Below are 14,794 nucleotides of genomic sequence, written 5' to 3'. Positions count from 1 at the left end.
ACCGATGGGATCGATACCGCTGAGGGGCCCAAGACAGGCGCTGCTGAAACGAGTACCGAGGCCAGAGTTCAAGCTCTGCAGAAGTGGAGTCCAATCACTCTGATCGCATTGAAGAAGCCATCCTGAATGACTGCTTCAATGATAAGGCCTCTGACAAATGGACAGCCAAGTTCCACAGGGCAGCGCACAAGCGAGAAGCCCTATTCTTTCGAGCCCGTTTCATAAACCTCTGGCAGTAAATACAAGTCTCAACAATGTGGGATTCCCCCATGCAGAGAAGACACTCGGTATGAGTATTGGAGAAAGAATCTTAGATCCACAGCGAATACATTTCTCGAAACTCTTCGTGCCCTGCATAAACACCACAGGCTGGCTGGTTACCAAACTCCATCCCAGCCGGGACCTGAGTCACGGAGATGGGGGAGGGGGGCATTAAAATAAAAATGTTAAGGAAAACACGCTGCTGTGTGAAATAAAGCAAAGAGAAAGAAGCAGGGAGAAAACAATAAAAAGGATTCAGTAGTAGTCCTACTTGTTGCCGAGCTGCAGATTCCACATTTACTGAAGTGCGGATGACAAAGACTATGGGGATGTGGGTAGTGCAGCCGCATATAGTGGCTGGGGGCGGGGTTTCTGCCCAAAGGAGGAGAATTGAGCTTGTTAGGTTCTGACAAGGTCTCTGCGCAGGCACATAGCTCATTGGTTTAAAAGACAGAGGCCACTTCAAAGAACACTGGTTTTAAAAGGAATGCACTGGCTGCCAGTATGTTTCTGGGTGAAATACAAAGTGCTGGTTATTACCTATAAAGCCCTTAAATGGTTTGGGTCCAGGCTATTTGAGAAATCACCTCCTTTGTCATGAACCCTGTCGCCTTTTACGCTCTTTTGGAGAGGTCCAATTACGGTTGCCACCAGCTTGTTTGGTGGCAACCCAGGGCCGGGCTTTCTCTGTGGCTGCCCCAGGACGCTGGAATATGTTCCCTGCTGAAATAAGAGCATCTCCTTCTCTGCTTGTTTTCAGGAACAACCTCAAGACTCTCCTGTTTTTGCAGGCTTTTAATTAGAATTTTAATAATTTTAAAAACTTGTTTTAATAATTATTTTATTCTACTGTGTTTATTGTCATGTATTTTAATTTTGCGACTTTTAAATATTTTAAATTTTGTTAATCTTCTAGAGATTTACATATCAGGCAGTACAAAGATATGAGAGAGAGAGAGAGAGAGAGAGAGAGAGAGAGAGAGAGAGAGAGAGAATAGGAAAGAAAGAAAGACCAAATCCCTGACAGGGATTCTGGTAAGGGAGATGGTATTCGTATAGACCACAGCCACCCTGTGGCTATAATGTGTAACTTACACACATGCTTTGTTTCAAACAGGAAAATATTCACCTCTAGCTCCCTATGAGAGGATACACCCATTGCAAGGAGGATGAAATCTCTGACATAACACTGGAAAAGTTGTTTCTTCCCTTCCTCACAGAGATCAGCAATATATTGACCCAGTGGAGTCTTCTGAAAAATGTCAATGAACTTCTTTGCATGGCCTGCAAGACAAGAATGCAATGGAACATTTGGTTATATGGGAATTTGAATTGCTATAGCATCTCCCTCAGGAATACAGGAAATGAGTCCCATCATAATGCTTTAACAGATAAAGCATGTTAACCCAACATTTTTGTTGCATCATTACTCACAACACTGGAGACTGCCTTACAGTTTACAGTGGCTGCTGGCAATTCTCTTCTAACTCTCCCACAGTTATTAGCTACCAACGTATTTAAATATAAAATCTGACAAGGTATCAGGGATGTGGGCAACAATTCTCTTTCATTTTAATTTCCCAATGTAATAGCCCCTGATCTGGGACTCCACCCACCCCAACTGGAAGATCAGGCAAATTGTTCAGGGGATGCAACAGGGTGGGAAGGCCCTAGGGTCCACGTTCCAGACAACCCTGAACCGCCAGGAAACTTCCATACCAGGAGTACCTGGGGAATGGAGCATTGGTTACTAACCGTGAAGGCTCCTTCTTGCTGCTGAGTCCAAGGACATCTCACGCGTGGGTTATATGTGATCTCATGTGTCTCTAAAAGGCAGGACTATGCTAATTAGGATAAGCTTTTTAAGGCTGGGAGGAGCAAACCCTCCTCAATTCTTTTAGGCCAAGAGGTGAGAAGTACCTCAAGGAAGAAAACTTCTATATAAATAGGAAACAAACGTGTACAAAAAACCAAACACACACCCCCACAGGCCAAAAAACAGAAGGAACTGACTGCCCGACGAAAAGGACGCGAAGTAAAAAACTACGGGATAGCTTTCCCAGTAGTATACTGCAGACTTCAGAACAAAACTAAAGATATATAGGTCACGTGGCCGAATCTGTAACCAGAAAAAAGAGTGTCTACAACCCCAAGGTCCACGGAAAGTAGGCGCTGGTGTCAAAGGGCGGTTCAAGATGCCCTTGGACTCAGCAGCAAAAAGGAGCCTTCACGATAATCAGTGCTACATTCTCTGCTGCTGTAGTCCAAGGGCGTCTCATGTGTGGGGACATACCACAGCCCTAAGTCCAATCAGGGAGGAAACACTGTGCCTACTCTGCAGGAAGTACCGGCTTGAGGACTTGCCTTCCAAAAGCCGGCTGAGCAGAGGCAAAGGCATCCAATCTATAATTTTTAGTAACTGTGGAAGGCATCTGCCAGGTAGCTGCCCTACAAATGTCCTGGAAAGGAGCATTCATAGAGAAAGCTGCAGTCATAGCTGCAGCCCTAGTGCAGTGGGCAAACATCTTGGTGGGTGCCCTGAGATACTGTGATTCATAGGCCAACACTATGCACGCCTTCAACCACGTGGCTATAGTGGCAGATGTGACAGGCTGGCCCATAGAATGTGGCAATAATGAAACAGAGAGGGACTCTGAAGTTCTAATGTGTTTTGTCCACTTCTACGGACATCAAACTTGTGCTAGGCCTTGTCCACTGGGTGAACAGGCTTAGGGCAAAAGGAAGGGAAAATAACATCCTGAGAGACATGGAAGGGTGAAGACACCTTAGGTTAAAAAAAAGGAGTCTGGACTGAGTTTCACAGAGTCTGCATAGAAAATGTGAAGATTTTTATGTACAGATAAGGCCCTGAGTTCAGACACTCTACGTGCCAAGGTAATGGCTATGAGGAATGACAATTTAAAGGAGAGTATTCAGAGTGGAATCATGGACAGTGGTTCGAAGGGGGGCCCCTGGAGAGCCTTTAGGACAGTATGTAGTCTCCAGGTAGGAAAACGATGGACCACCGGAAGGAACAGTAGAGTAGCACCCTTCAGGAAACATTTCAGGTGAGGATGGCACTGCATGGATCTTTGTGACGTCCCTGAGATAAGGCCCACCAGAGAGGTGGCTTGATGTTTCAAAGTGTTTGCAGGTAGTATCTGGTCCAGCCCATCTTGTAGGAACTGCAGCAGGTGTTTAATGGTGGCTGTTCCCTTGAGCACTCCGTGATGTGCTGACCATCTGAGGAAGGATCTCCACATGTATTGGTAGATCCTATTAGTGGATGGCCCCCTGGATACGAGCATTGTGTTGAGCACTGTAGCCAAGTAGAAGTGTTGTTTTAGGATGCACTGTTCAGTTTCCAGGCAGCTAGCCTTAATCAACCTGGATCACGGTGCCACACCGGTCCTTGCTGAAGAAGATCTGGTGTGACTGGGAGTACCAGATGTGGTTCCGTGGACAGGTTGGTGAGCTCTGTGAACCCAAGTCTCCTCGGCCAGAACGGAGCCACCAGGATAAATCATGCTTTCAGGATATTGACTCTGCAAAGCACCTGTGCTAGGAGCGTAGTTGTAGGAAATGATTAAAGGAGGCCTTCCTGCCATGGACAGGAGAGCATGTCCACTGCTTCTGCTTGGTGGCATGGGAATCTCATGAAGAAACAAGGAACTTGAGCACTGACAGGGGTTGCAAAGAGATCCACTTTCGGGAAGCCTAAGTGGTCGGTGATTTGTTGGAACTCTCTCAAACTGAAATGCCATTCCCCTGGAAGCAGGTTCAAGTGACTCAGCCAGTCCACTACTGTGTTCAGGTCACCCTGTATGTGATGAACTGTCAGGGATGCCACATGGTGTTCTGCCCGCTGAAAGAAGAGGACTGTTTCCGCTTGCAGAAATCTGGACCTGGTTTCCCCTTGGCGATTTATGTATGCTTTCACCATGGTGTTGTCTGTGCGGATGAGGATGTGACAGTGGTGAATCGATGGAACTTTTGTAGGGCTAGTCGAATGGCCCTGAGTTCCAGCCAGTTTATGCTGCGTTGGCACTCCCATGCCAACCACTTGCCATGAGTAGATTGATGTAGGCAGCCTCTCTTGCTGGCATCTGTTGTTACTATGACTTGGGGGCGGGGGGCAGTCCAGGAATTCCTTGCCCACAGACAAATGTGGTTGAGTGACCCACCAGCGTAGGGAGTGGAAAACCTGTGACATCAGGACTACCCGCCTGTTGGACTTCACTGAGATATCTGAATGGAATGGCAACAGGAACCACAGCAGCAGTCTCAGGTGGAAGTGTGCTCATGGGACCAACTCCAAACTCACCACCATGAGTCCTAGAAGCCTGGAGAGGAACATCAGGGGAAGAAGTTTTAACCAGAGGACCTGGTGGACCTCAGAATCCAATGTGTGTCTGCTTTCTTGTGGCAGGAATAGTTTCTGCCGTGCACTGAATGTCACGCTGAGTGTATATGACAACTCCGAGATGAAGAATCTGACGCGTTGGGTCCAGTTGCCCTTCCCCCCACTTCCCTGTTGATAAGGAAACCGTGGCTGTCGAGGACCTGTAGGGTAAACCACCTGGGCTGTTTCAGGTGACTTAGACTGGATCAGAAAATTGTTCAAGAACCCAAAAATTCTCACACCTCGGACAGGAGGGTCCATTACCAGCACAAAGCCTCTCGTCAGCTCTGCACATTGACAGGAGCCAGGACCTTTGTAAATATGCGTGGCGCTGACAAGAGGCCAAATGGAAGCACTTTGTATTGGTAAGGGACCGCTGAGTAAAAAAAGCAAAGAAGGTGGCAACTGTCCTGGTGGATAGGTATGTGTAAATAGGCCTCTTCGAGGTCCATGGAGGTCTAAGTAGTGGAGTACCTCTGCAACGGAGAGAAAGGATTCCATGTGGAACGTGCGCTTGCGTACGAAGTGGTTCAGGTGTTTTTAGTCCCATACTGCACGGAGGGAGCCATCCTTTTTGACACAGTAAATATTTTGGAGTAAACTCCTGTGCCTTGCTATTGTAGGGGAACAGTTTCCACGGCTTCTACTGTCAGAAGATGGTGAATCGCCTCCTGCAAGCCTTGATGCTTGTGCTGCCAGTGGGAAGTTGGAGTAAGTAAGAATCTGTGGGGAGGACGGCTGGTCAATTCTATGGAATAACCCTCGTTTACAGTGGAGAGTACCCACAGGTCTGACGTGGTGGCCTCCTAAGTGTGCCAGTGTGAGTAGAGGCGGACCCTGACTCAATGGCACCCTTTACTTTAATTAGTATAGTCCTGCCATTTAGAGTCACATAGGATCACATAACCCTCACATGAGACGCCCTTGGACTACAGCAGCAGAGATCGCAAACCAGCACCTTCACCCTGATCCAAAAGGCACAGCCCTGTTTTCATTCTCTGACTCGGAGTAGTCCCCTGAGACTCTGTCAATCCTAGCAGCACTCCCCAGCGTCTCGTAGCCATCCCCTAGTGCCACCAGAGACAACACTTTAAAAAGTTAAGCAAGTTCCCTTTAAGAAGCAGAGCCTGCCTTAGAAAACATAGCAGCCATAAGAACTGGCAATCTGCTCCAAGAAGTTGCCCGAGCAATATCGCTTCTATGTTGCTGGACTCAACTCCTGCAGATTCCTGTTTGGAGTTAGCCATCGTCCTGACCCCATTTCCCTCAGAGCCGTTTGAAGTTCATGTGTTCCTACATCTCTGCTTCAGTGGAGACCTCGGCTTGGTCTAGTGGCCTAGAGCAGAATACACAACCAATGTTCTTAGTAGCTGGCGTGACTTTTCAAGTCAGGACTCTCTGGGATGTCCACCAATATTTTTAATAGGACTTTGTGTCTCATTACAAGCTTTCCATATTAACATTTGGAACATGTTAAGACAAACACTATTTTGTAGGCTCAGGGCTAACAATCTGATGAATATGGTTTGAATGTGTACTTGCTCGAGGAAAACCTGTTTTAGAAATAAGTGGTAAGTTTGACATGTAATATGAAATGTTTGCTACAGCCAAGTCTTTTAAAAGGAACCTCCCTTAGTTTAGCTTACATATGTCCAAAATTTATAAAATGGCACTAGACAGGCATCTCTTTGAGCAAAGAGAAAAGGGCAGCTGTAAGCCAAGTGTACAGAGTGTGTACCAGTAAAGGACAGTATCTCAGTACTACCCACAGACCAGCTCTGGATGACTACTCAACTTGCCTGGGCATTCCAACACAAGAACACCAGTTACAATCATTTCCCCCTTGAATCCTCACCTTCATTGTCAGTAGTGTAGTGAGCTTGAACTGAAAGATCTTCCAAATAATCCTTTATCCTCCAGCTGAAGGGCATTTCATTGCCATAATCTGTAGATACCTCAAAGTAATTCTGCACTAGAATTGTCTCATTTTGATGGCTGAGAAAAAATCCATGCAAAATAAAGGTTAGCACACTAGTAGTGTTTTGTTAGCCAGCAGGAAGCTATTGTTTGGCTTTTCAGGAAGGAGATGGCCTCTTCAGCAACCAAAAAGAACCAGAGAGAGATTTGGTGTTTAATGACAATCCATGAGATTCAGTTAGTCTTCAATATTAGTACAAAAACTACAGCATGGCTCTTCTGAGGGCATGGAAGTAATCACTAGGATCATAAGCCATATCTACTACGATGATATGGGTAGCCAAATGATCATGGCCTACTACTGACATATATGTACCAAGTGAACAAGTGATCTGCATATGATATTACAGCTTCGTGTAGCGTCAGAATGACACCCCTCAATATCCAACAGCAGAATTCATTAGCAGTCACCTCTGTTTTCTTTATGCAACTCACCTGCTTTGACCCACGACATAAGGAATGTTGAGAAGCTTCAGATCATTGAAGATGAACATCCACAGATCTTTCACACACCTTTTGGTTGATGGCCTGACCAGTAGTTCCAGGTTGTGGTCTCTGTCTAGGACAGACACCATATGGGCCAGAAATGGAGTCACCACACTCTGGACCCGCTTCCACAGGGTGTGCCTACAAATGTCAAGACAGGCAAAGGAAGGAAACAAAAAGAACCCACAACATTAAAGAATTACACATACACACACAACCCCACACCTAATTACTCCAAGAACATTCTGATAGATTACTTATCTCCAGAGATAAGGTAATGGGTAAAAAAGCAGTCCAATTCTGCATTTCAACCCAAGTCTTATGTACATAATCTTCAATTTCTTGTTGCACCTGTCATACTGTGCATTAAGCCAGAAGCTAAGGAAACCTATACTACTTCTGGAATTAATGTTTACTTAAAATGCTTACACAGCTTCTTTGAAACACAGCAGTTAGTGCTCAGAGATACTTTTTAAGGAACACTGTTTCTATTAAGAATTTTGGTTCTTATCTTACATATATTTAAATACAATGCAATCAGTGGACACATTTAACTCGCTGCAGGTTTGTAGCTAATGGCTGCATATTTCAGAGCCATTGCAGCACTTCAAGCCCCTTGAAAAAGCTGTTCCCAAAGCTCAGGGGACCCCCCTTTGGTGAAACAGTGGAGGTTGCTTATGGAGCTCCAACCAGAAGAAAAAATTGGCAACTCATGTGTTGCTCCTTGTGCACACTATAGGTGCATACAAGTGGGCTCTTGGGATCCCATCCTATATGTTTTAATGATGTGCAAGAAACGTTTCAGCGGGGCAGGGAGAAGTACCTTTAACCATGAATAAAGCAGGTCCTTACCTGCTCCTCTGTCACCCCACTGCACTTCCTGATGTGGCACTGCACTGCTCAGAAGTCCGCACGTGTTGGCCATGTGTGTCCACTGCCACACGCAAGCTGCTGGGTGTAGCCCTGCACGGACTTTTGAGCAGTCCAGCACCACACCAGGAAACAGGGTGGGGCAGTGGAGGAGCAGGTAAGGACCTATTTTCCTCATGCTTAAAGGTGCCGCTTCCCGCCCTGCTGAAACAATTCAGTGGGCCACACCAAAGCAATTTCGTGTGTCCCTACTGGATGCCCCAAATCTATTCATGCACATCCTTAATCTGTTTAGATTGGTCAAAGCTTAAACCAGCAACTATACCTGAAAGTTCCGGCTTCCTGGAGAGCATTGAGATTGGATGCCTCCCGAAGCACCCACTGATTCATGGTGTAAGAATTCTCCTCTTGCTTCCTCAAAAGGTATAAGAGGCGATTCTTTGTTATCTTCAGGAAAGAATCTGAAAAGCAGTAGAGAATTTACTAAATTAGCATTCCCTATGGGTAACCTGCAAGTATTGAGGCAAGACAAAAAGTAGCATCCAATTCTGGAAAATGTTCTACCACACAGAATAAACTATTGCCACAAAGAAGCAGACAGGGCAAAAAGAAAGAAAGAAAGAAAGAAATTGTATTTAGTCTTAGAACTATACAAAATAAAAATTCTTCATATTAGATATTCCACTTGATATAACATGAACTAACTCTGTGACAGGCACAAAGCGAGCTGAATGGTGGCCTGAGTCCGGTCCCGCCCGGCAGCCTCTAGTGACATCCCGTGTGCATGACATCATGTGCATGGGCGCGTGGCGTAGGCTCTGGAGAGCCTGAGTGCGCTCTCCCCCCCGTCCATTTCAGGCAGCACTTGCTGCCTGAGAGCATGTGTTTCCCTTTCTCTCCCTCACTGGAGAGAGAAAAAAAGGAAATTAAGGCTGTCAGGCAGCAAATGCTGCTTGGAAGGGGTAGGAGGAGAGCATGCACGGGGCTCTCCGGAACCTGGGCATGGGGAGTTCGCTCGGGGCTCTTCCAGACTCCAAGCGACGTTCCCCCTGCGAACTATGGCGGCCTTTTTCATTGGCGGTCCAGGTTCTTTGAACCTGTTTGCACAATGGTGGCTCTGCCCCTGCTCTGTGACTCCATGCCAAATGCCCTATGGAATAAGGCTATAACGTTCTGAAAGGGTTTGTTTATTGCGTTTATAAACCACCTAACACCGACATCTCAAGGTGGTGTACATAACTGAAAATAAAAAACAAACATGAAACCATTTTAAATCTTAAAATTTTTACAAGTTGTTTTAACTAAGACATTAAAATAGTTTTAGCGAAAGGTCTGAAAAACAGGTGTGCTTTAAGTTATTGAATCAATGGCAGGTCACCTTGATGGCAATGAAATGTCCCTTTTTAGATCTTGAAATGTGGCGAATACAGCACAAACTTATATTCCATGTCTATTGGACACATCAGAGAATGTTTAATAAGGGATGATAGACTGCTAGGTGTTGGAAGTGTAATTTGCATGAGTGTACATTTACACATATGGTTTGATCCTGTCCGGTTATTGCAGCATTTTGGTTTGTGTGGAGGAACAGCCCTCTCTTCCTCCTAACCTTTTTACCGCTGCCATGAAGAGGACTTTTGGTATGGCTGGATCCACCACAACAACCCTTCACAAAAATTACAAAAAACAAACCTCAGTAGTGTGGAAAGGCTTATAGGCATGGGTGGAGCCAAATCAACAAGCTTCTAATTTTATTTTATTTTTAAACAAGAAAGTGTACTTTTAAGGAAAAAATTGTTCAGTTAAAACATTTCTTCTACAGAAACAAACAAACAAACTCAAAACAGTTACTTACAGAGAAGGTCAGGGAAAATAAAAAAAGCTGGAGAAACATAATCACTACCATACAGGTCCCTACTCAGAGTCCTCTTGTACTTTCTTACTTCTCAGCTTCGGGCTTGCTGGGCAGACTCTTTGTTTTGATTACTGTACAGGTTTGGAGCTCAATCTAGCCTGGCTCTTCCTTTTCTTCCAGTGATTTCAACTAGAGGACTTCTCTTCTTGTTGTTGGTTGCTCACTCTGCATGGATTTACTTTAGCAGACTTCCAAGCTCTCTTCCTTCTGCTGCAACCTCCAGCTCTGACTTGCTCCAGCAGAGTCTCTTGACTTTTCCTTCCAGGACTCTCTCAGGACTACCTCTCCCCTCTCTAAACACTCCCAATATATACAGATTCTCTTCCCATCAGTTCCTCAGCCCAACCAACCAGAATGAACAACAAATTCTCTCCATTTTTTTTTGAAATCTCTTCCCCCCCACCCCACAACCAACTGTCAAAATGCTCAACCAAATGTGCAACAAGAATGAACTTTTGACCCCACACAGAGACCAACCAGCATTCTATACATATTTACAATGGAGAAGAGGTTTGTGCCTCATTCCTTCAAAATTTGGAATTCAATAAGGTAGTTAATATGACACTGTAGTTATTGTCCATTAAAGATGTTCATGTTTTGTTGGGGTACATCCCTTAGCATATGCAGTTTAGAATGATTCTTCGTGCTTTGTGGGGAGGTCACCAAAAAGATTATAATACAACACGGGAAGGACAAATTTACTCCTGAATTACAACTTTGGATTACTGATGTGTGTTATTCGTCAGCATTTGAACTGGGTTTTATTTTTCTCGTCGGCAAGGTAAAGAAGAATATTCTTAGCTATTTAGTCGAACTTTAATGAATTGTTTATGCTTTTAAATATAAGTCAAATATCCTTGAAGGTGTTGTTTTTAATCCCCTTTCCCACTCCAAACCCCACCCCTGCATTGGCTGTATCCTATTATGTTAAGCTTTGTTAATGGATTTCCCCCCTTTTCTTTTTAGTTGTATTTATCATTATAATCCTTGATTAGTCTATATATTGTAATCTTATTGCAATAAATGAAAAAGGTGTGTGGGGGGAGAATTTCTTTTTTAAAGGCAGTCAGAGATGGAGAAGTTCTTATACTGACAGGGAGCACATTACAGAGTCCTGGGGCAGGCACAGAGAAGACCCAGTCCCTCACCACCACCAAATGAACCGGTGGGAGCCATAACCAAACCTCCGCATGTGATCTCAGTAAGTGGCAGGTTCATGACAAAGAAGGTGCTCTCTTAAATACTCTGAACCCAGGCCATTAATTTCTATATATTTAATTCTCTTAAATGTACCCGTCGCTAATCTCATGTGTGGCAGCTCTCGCAAGAGTCCAGAGAACTGCCGGATAGTGATGGGAATGGGCGGGGGAAAGAATGGCAGCAGCTAGCCGGCGGGCCCAGGAGTTAAGGGTGGCAGCCGGCCAATGGGAAATGACGACGACTCTGGCGGTCAGGCGGAGAAGGCAGGGGCAGCTGGCGGGTGGCCGGAGAGAAGGTGGGCAGCTGAGAGGCAGCTGGCAGGTGGCCGGAGAGAAGGTGGGCATCTGAGAGGCAGCTGGCAGGTGGCCGGAGAGAAGGTGGGCAGCTGAGAAGCAGCTGGCCGGAAAGCCTGGGTGGGAGGGCGTGGAAGAAGCGGGAAATGATGACGGCTCTGGTGGTCAGGCGGAGAAGGCAGGGGTGGCTGAGAAGGAGCTGGATGGAAAGCCCAGGTGGCCGGGCATGGGAGAGAAGAAGCGGGCCAGTTGGCCCGCCAGCCAAAAAGCTGGTGGAGGGGGCGACAAGTGGGCGGGGGGGGGAGAAGCGGCCCGGCAGGGGAGAAAAGGCAGTGTTGGGTGGGTGGGCCACCAGAGGCACAGATGTTCTGCGTCTGGCCCAGCTAGTACCTTAATATTTCCCATTAACCTATTTCATTTTATAAAACCAAACATTTTTAGTCATTCCTTACATTACTATATTCCATTTTACAAAATGAAGCATTTTTAGTCATTTATACCTTTCAATTGATCTTCCTCAGACAGGAGACTAAGGAGAATTTCAATTCTCTTCATGCTACGGCTGGCACCCTCCTTTTGGTCCCTTAGCATTCCAACAGCACTTTGCACACAGCTCCTCAGGAGGACAGTGGTGTCCATAATTTGAGTCTTTTCATGCATAGAAGAAATATATAAGAATGTGTATTAGTAGCCTGAAGTATCATAGACTGAGGGTAAGTAGTAGCAGAGACAATGGCTGGAGATCTCCCTTCTAGAATGTATACAAAGAGTCAACTCAGTTTTCTGCTCAGAGAACAGCAGCCACAGCCAGGGTCAACAGAGAAAAGAGCCAATGCATCAAAGATCCACTATCCAAAATACAGTGTAATCTCTGATTAGAATACAAATATCTAAAAAAATAGTAAAGGTGGGTGAGTAGTAATCACAGTGGTTCCTTGTTAGAAGTACAGAGCTGGACTGTACTTCTATAGCAAGGATTTAGGAGAATGAAGGAAGCTGTGGAGTAAGTGGGCAGACAACCAGTTTTTGTTATCTGTAATAACTTTCAAGGAAGGAAACCTGGAAGCCAATGCAGACAAAGAGGTGCTTGACTATACACATTATCTCTTTAGTGGGGCAAAATGTAGCATTGGTACTTACCATTGGTACTTACCATATGGAGGGCATCCAGTGAGTTAACTCTTCCTACTAGCTCCAGAAGGTGGGGCCTATGCTAATTAGAGCCTGGGGGGGGGGGAGAACGCCACCCAGGTTTTTTTTTAGTTGTTTTTTTTTTGCACAGCTAAAATGCGAGATAGAGGTAGTGACATCAAGTAATGAAGTCAAACAGAAAAGCAGTTTGTAGGAACAACCAGGTAGGAGACCCCAAGAGAAGAAAAGGGCACCTCAATAAACCTGAGTAATTCCAATTCAGTAAGTGCCCATGCCACAAGGCTGGGTGGGCCTGGATGCCCTCCATATCAGCAAAAAGAAATAGCCTTCATGCTAAGTACCAATGCTACATTCTCTGTTGTTGAAGGAGGGCATCTAGTGAGAAATGCTAGAGCTTATTCGCTGTGTGGGAAAGGCGTCTATTGAAGTAGAAGAACTTACTGGAGAACCCTACAACCACAGGAGGTCTGAGTGGAAGCGAACTTGTCAAGCATATAGTGTCTGGTGAATGTGGAAGGAGAAGCCATGTGGCTGCAGTGCAAATTTCTGAGAAAGAGGCTTGGGTAATGAAAGCTGCCAAGGTAGCTGCCAATCTAGTGGATTGAGCCATAACTCCATGGGGTAGACGTTATGTGTCATATGCTAGGAGGATACAAGCCTTGATCCATTGTGCAATGATAGCTAAGGAAACCTTTTGATCCTGTGAGGATGGTGGGGGGGGGGGAAACCACAAATACGGTTTCTGACTTATGGAGAGGCTCAGTCCTCTTAATGTAGGTATGAAGATATCTACAAACATCTAACTTTTGTCACTCCTGCTCTCTAGGGCAGAGGTTCCCAATCTGGGTTCCTCCAGATGTTGTTGAACTACAACTCCCATCATTCCCAGTTACAATTTATTGTGGCTGAGGGTGATGGGAGTTGTAGTTCAACAACATCTGGAGGAACCCAGGTTGGGAACCACTGCTTTAGGGTGAATGGAATGAATCATTGTTCCCTCTAAGGTGTGCACACATGCAGCCGCTCACAAGTTTTTGGATGTCTGCTCAGTTCATTTTATATCTTGCTCAGGTTGAATCGGGAAGGCCCCCTTCTGAATGCAGGTGCGCACACACTCCCTTGATACTGCTGCCCAGAACAAAACTCATTCTGCAGTGAGTTGAAAAAAATTAGACAAACCACTGAATGGATTGAGGGCAAAAAGAAGGCAACACAACGTCTTGAGAGACATGAAAGGAGGAAGCCACCTTTGGGATGAAGGAAGGGTCAGGGCGAAGTCTGACTGTATCTGTAAAGAAGATGCAGAGGTCCTCCCAGACTGACAGTGCATTAATTTTTGCGACATGCAGAGCTGAAGTGATGGAGACAAGAAATGCTTGTTTGTATGACATACATCTAAGAGGAATATCTTTGATGGGCTCAAAGGGAGAATAATGAAGAACTGTAAAAGAGTTTGCGTAGGTTCCAAGTAAGAAACTGGTGCCCGGTGGGTGGATTGAGCAGAGCAGCACCTCTCAAAAAATGATAGAGATGAGGATGTGAACCCAGAGGTTTCTTGTCCAGCTTGGAGAGCATAGAGGACAGGGAAGACACCTGACATTTTAAAGTATTAGGATCAAGACCTTGGGTCCAAGAACATAAGAATAGCCCTGCTGAATCAGGCACAAGGCCCATCTAGTCCAGCATCCTGTTTCACACAGTGGCCCACCAGATACCTCTGGGGAGCCCACAGGCAAGAGGTATGTGCATGCCATCTCTCCTGCTGTTGCTCCCCTGCAACTGGTATTGAGAGGCATCGTGCCTCTGAGGCTGGAGATGGCTCAAAGACACCAGACTAATAGCCATTGATAGACCTGTCCACCATTAATCTGTCTAAGCCCCTTTTAAAGCCATCCAAGCTGGTTGCCATCACCACATCCCATGGCAAAGAATTCCACAGATTAATTATGCTCTGTGTGCAAAAGTACTTCCTCTTGTTGGTTCTAAATTTCCCGTTTCATGGGGTGACCACTGGTTCTAGTGTTGTGAGAGAGGGTCTGTCCACCCTCTCCACTCCACGAATAATTTTATACACCTTGATTATGTCTCCTCTTAGTCGCCTCTTTTCCAATGTAAGGAGCCCCAGATGCTGTAGCCTTGCCTCATAAGGGAAGGTGCTCCAGGCCATGATCGTTTTGGTTGCCCTCTTCTGCATCTTTTCCAGTTCTACAATATCCTTCTTAATATACAATAACCAAA

At 45.5% G+C, this 14,794-nt stretch overlaps 1 protein-coding gene across 8 annotated transcripts in view; it reads right to left on the bottom strand.

Moving 5' to 3' along the window:
- The window catches only part of LOC128342858 (E3 ubiquitin-protein ligase RNF213-like), a 264,364-nt gene that overhangs the window by 72,996 nt on the left and 176,574 nt on the right, over nt 1–14,794 (bottom strand). For all 8 annotated transcript variants that reach the window (XR_008315206.1, XM_053290892.1, XM_053290891.1 and 5 more), the window contains 5 exons: nt 11,905–12,052; nt 8,322–8,457; nt 7,076–7,267; nt 6,519–6,658; nt 1,391–1,545 (listed from right to left, as the gene is read on the bottom strand). Coding sequence is in view for 7 of the 8 variants with exons in the window: in XM_053290892.1 (XP_053146867.1) it covers nt 1,391–1,545; nt 6,519–6,658; nt 7,076–7,267; nt 8,322–8,457; nt 11,905–12,052 (771 nt within the window). In the remaining variant the exon portion in view is untranslated. The remainder of the gene's footprint in view (nt 1–1,390; nt 1,546–6,518; nt 6,659–7,075; nt 7,268–8,321; nt 8,458–11,904; nt 12,053–14,794) is intronic.

This window comes from Hemicordylus capensis, chromosome 2 (genome assembly GCF_027244095.1).
Source record: "Hemicordylus capensis ecotype Gifberg chromosome 2, rHemCap1.1.pri, whole genome shotgun sequence".
Taxonomy (NCBI): Eukaryota; Metazoa; Chordata; class Lepidosauria; order Squamata; family Cordylidae; genus Hemicordylus; species Hemicordylus capensis.
Note: the sequence above shows the minus strand (reverse complement) of the source record. Positions and strands in the feature narration are given on the sequence as shown.